This window comes from Crinia signifera, chromosome 2 (assembly GCF_055691185.1).
Source record: "Crinia signifera chromosome 2, ASM5569118v1, whole genome shotgun sequence".
Lineage (NCBI taxonomy): Eukaryota > Metazoa > Chordata > Amphibia > Anura > Myobatrachidae > Crinia > Crinia signifera.
In genome coordinates this window covers 359,854,255-359,857,597 of record NC_139218.1, presented here as the reverse complement: position 1 = coordinate 359,857,597, position 3,343 = coordinate 359,854,255, and the positions used below count along the sequence as shown (strand labels likewise).

General features: G+C 46.6%; 1 protein-coding gene across 1 annotated transcript in view; it reads left to right on the top strand.

The window, feature by feature from the left end:
- The window catches only part of RPL21 (ribosomal protein L21), a 13,955-nt gene extending 10,877 nt beyond the window's left edge, over window positions 1-3,078 (top strand). The window contains exons 5-6 of the mRNA XM_083169875.1: window positions 2,622-2,772; window positions 2,956-3,078. Of these exons, the coding sequence (XP_083026001.1) occupies window positions 2,622-2,772; window positions 2,956-3,045 (241 nt within the window). The 3' untranslated portion in view covers window positions 3,046-3,078. The remainder of the gene's footprint in view (window positions 1-2,621; window positions 2,773-2,955) is intronic.
- Window positions 3,079-3,343: the final 265 nt, after the last annotated feature.

Genomic DNA, 3,343 nt, shown 5'->3' with positions numbered 1-3,343 from the left:
ATCTCAAAACCACTGGGATAAGTAAAAGCAAAAAAAAGTTATCCCCACTTAAGTGAGACATGTCAGATTTGAAAAAAATGGCTCTGTCAGGAACGCAAAAACTAGCTCTGTCAGGAAGGGGTTAACAAACCATTAATATATGCATTGCTGGCATATGCCAGCAATGTATATATTGATGGCACCACTGGCCACCAATAATGTTTATTATGCAGTAATATATACATTGCTGGCACATGCCAGCAATGTATATATTACTGGCACCACTGGGCACCAATGTTATTAATAAGCCAGTAATATATACATTGCTGGCACAGGCCAGCAATGTATATATTACTGGCACAACTGGGCACCAATGTCATTAACATGCCATTCATATATACATTGCTGGCACATGCCAGCAATGTATATATTGATGGCACCACTGGCCACCAATAATGTTTATAATGCAGTCATATATACATTGCTGGCACATGCCAGCAATGTATATATTACTGGTACGACTGGGCACCAATGTTATTAATAAGCCAGTAATATATACATTGCTGGCACAGACCAGCAATGTATATATTATTGGTACCACTGGCCACCAATGATTATGTATTAGCTAGTAATATATACATTGCTGGCACAGGCCAGCAATGTATACAGATGTAGCGCCGCTCATCCTTGGCCGGTGCCCGCCAGATCACTTTCACTGGCGAGCACTGGCGTTAGGGACTGGGATGCGTGTGCGTCTCACATGCATGTGCGTCCCAGTATCGCGGTGGCTGGGCAGCGTCTCCCTGCCCATCTCCGCTTCAGGGAGACGCTGCCCAGTTCAGGGGGGGGGTCGTGGCGGCGAGTGGGACCGGCGGGGGAGGCAGCAGGGACCCCCGCCAAGCTCCGTTGCCACAGGGCGCACAAGCGTCTCATGCGCGCACGCCCCTGGTGGTAGCCGGCCACTGGTGGGGGCTCGCGATAGAATCGCCATCCCCTGCAAAGATGTGGCCGGCTACATCTGTATATTCAGGGCCGTCTTAATGCAAGGGCTTGATGGGCAGTTGTCCTAGGGCCCCATAATCCTAGGGGCCCAAGTTCCAGTGGCGGACTGTGTCGGGGGGCAAGATGGCATGTGCCCCCCCGAGCCAGTACACTATCCGCCACCATCACCGGGCCACCCTCACGCTGCCGTCACCCACAATCCGTCACTATCACCCACTGCCCATCACCCTCACGCTGCTGTCACCCACTATCCATCACTATCACCCACTGCCAGTCACCCTCACGCTGCTGTCACCCACTGCCCATCACCCTCATCCACCACCCTTATGCTGCTGTCACCCACTATCCATCACTATCACCCACTGCTCATCACCCTAACACTGATGTCGCCACCCACTATCCATCACTATCACCCACTGCCCATCGCCTAATGGTGTGTGGCATATTGTGTAATGGGTATTATAGTATGTGGTATGATGTGTAATTGGCATTATGGTGTGTTTAGTCCCCTGTCCCACAAATCCATCCCTTAAACTTTTTGCAGACCAGCAATGTATATGTTTCTCCCTACGTGCACGGCTACAAATGAATTGTTTACCCTGCACACGGGTGGGATTTTGCCCAGTCAGGGCGGCACGGGGTGGAGTTTTACTGATTGCTGGGCTTCGAATATACGCAGCCCAGCAATCAGTTCTGAATCAGGCACCAAGAACAGGAATGCCCTGATTAAAATGGTCGCTGCTCCCACCCTTGGAATTCAAACCCAGCCCATTATGTAAATAGCCTTTTATTTGAAAGATTTTCAGCAAAGTCTTTCGCCTCCTGAAAATCTCTTGCTCTTTGAGGAAAACAGTCCCGTGTGTACGCACTACTTTGGTGACAGATATATCTTTCAAAGATTTTGTCAAAGTCTTTTGAAATGAAAGTCTACTAGTGTGTATGGGCCTTTACAGTGTGGAGATCACTGCTATATGCACCATTTGTTCTGTGCTACCTATTTTCTTGCATGTCCCCTGGTGCAGCTAATTGTATTATGGCCTTTTCTGTGATCCTACGAGGACAGGAGTCAAATTTTGTTTAATCACAAGTTTATTTACAGTTTCCTATAGCGCAGCAGATTCCGTTGCGCTTTACAATAGTAGACAGTGATAAAACAAACTGGGGAACAGACAGACTTGGAGGTAGGAGGGCCCTGCTGCAAGCTTACAATCTATAGGGACATAGGAGGGAAACACAAGGACAGGCACCAGTAATAGCATAGCAGTCCCACCAAGTTACAAGTCCAGAAGGGAAGCTATATAAGTGCCTCAGAGGGTTATGCATGTGGTATATAAATATGATAGGCTTGCCTGAAGAGGTGCGTTTTCAGGGAACGCTTGAAAGTTTGGAGGCTAGTGGAGAGTCTTATTGTGCGTGGAAGGGTATTCCATGGTGTGGGAGCAGCCCAATAATTTACAAACTATGTAGTGATTGCACCAGGGACCTATGTTAATGGTATATCCAGGGAGATAACTGTTCTTCTGTTCTCACATCTCCAACTGGATTAGATGCTGTTAAATGTTTTATGCCCAGTGTCTTCCTGTTAAGGTTTTTAGTTTGAGCAGACCCTTAACATGGTGCCTTTTTTTTCCCCCCCGCAGAGGTAAGATTCTTGCCAAGAGAATTAATGTCCGTGTGGAGCATATCCGCCACTCCAAGAGCAGAGACAGCTTCCTGCAGCGTGTCAAGGAGAACGAAAAGAAGAAAAAGGAGGCCAAGGAGAAGGGTGTCTGGGTGGAGCTGAAGCGCCAGGTATGGTATTACCCTGTGCATCGTCCGGTGCACCATGTCTGCTCAGTGATGATTCTTCTCCAAACGATTTTACTTTAACAGTAAATGAGTAAAATCATTTCACCGGTTCTGAGAGCATACATAGTTTATAGACTTTGTATCCTATTACTGCATTATGTGTAACGCTGTGTTTTGTGTTTACAGCCAGCCCAACCAAGAGAAGCCCATTTTGTCCGAACATTTGGGAAGGAACCAGAGCTCCTTGAACCTATTCCTTATGAGTTCATGGCATAATATAATGCAATTAAACCTTCTTTTTGGAAGCCATGCTTGTCTGTCTGTCTTGGTGGGGTTTTTTTTTTACTTCCACTTGAAAAATAGCAGCTAGTCACACTTAGGGGCTTATTCAATCTGTACCGATTATTTCCAGATGGGCTTGCAACATCTTCAACTGGAACAAATCCAGATCGCTATTCAGTTGTCCAATGTAATTTTGACAGAAGTAAAGATAAGGTCAGATGCTAGTCTATAGGATTTTAGGACTTGGAAGCCCATCAGGTCTTGTTATAAGATCTGTTTTAAGAAACTGATT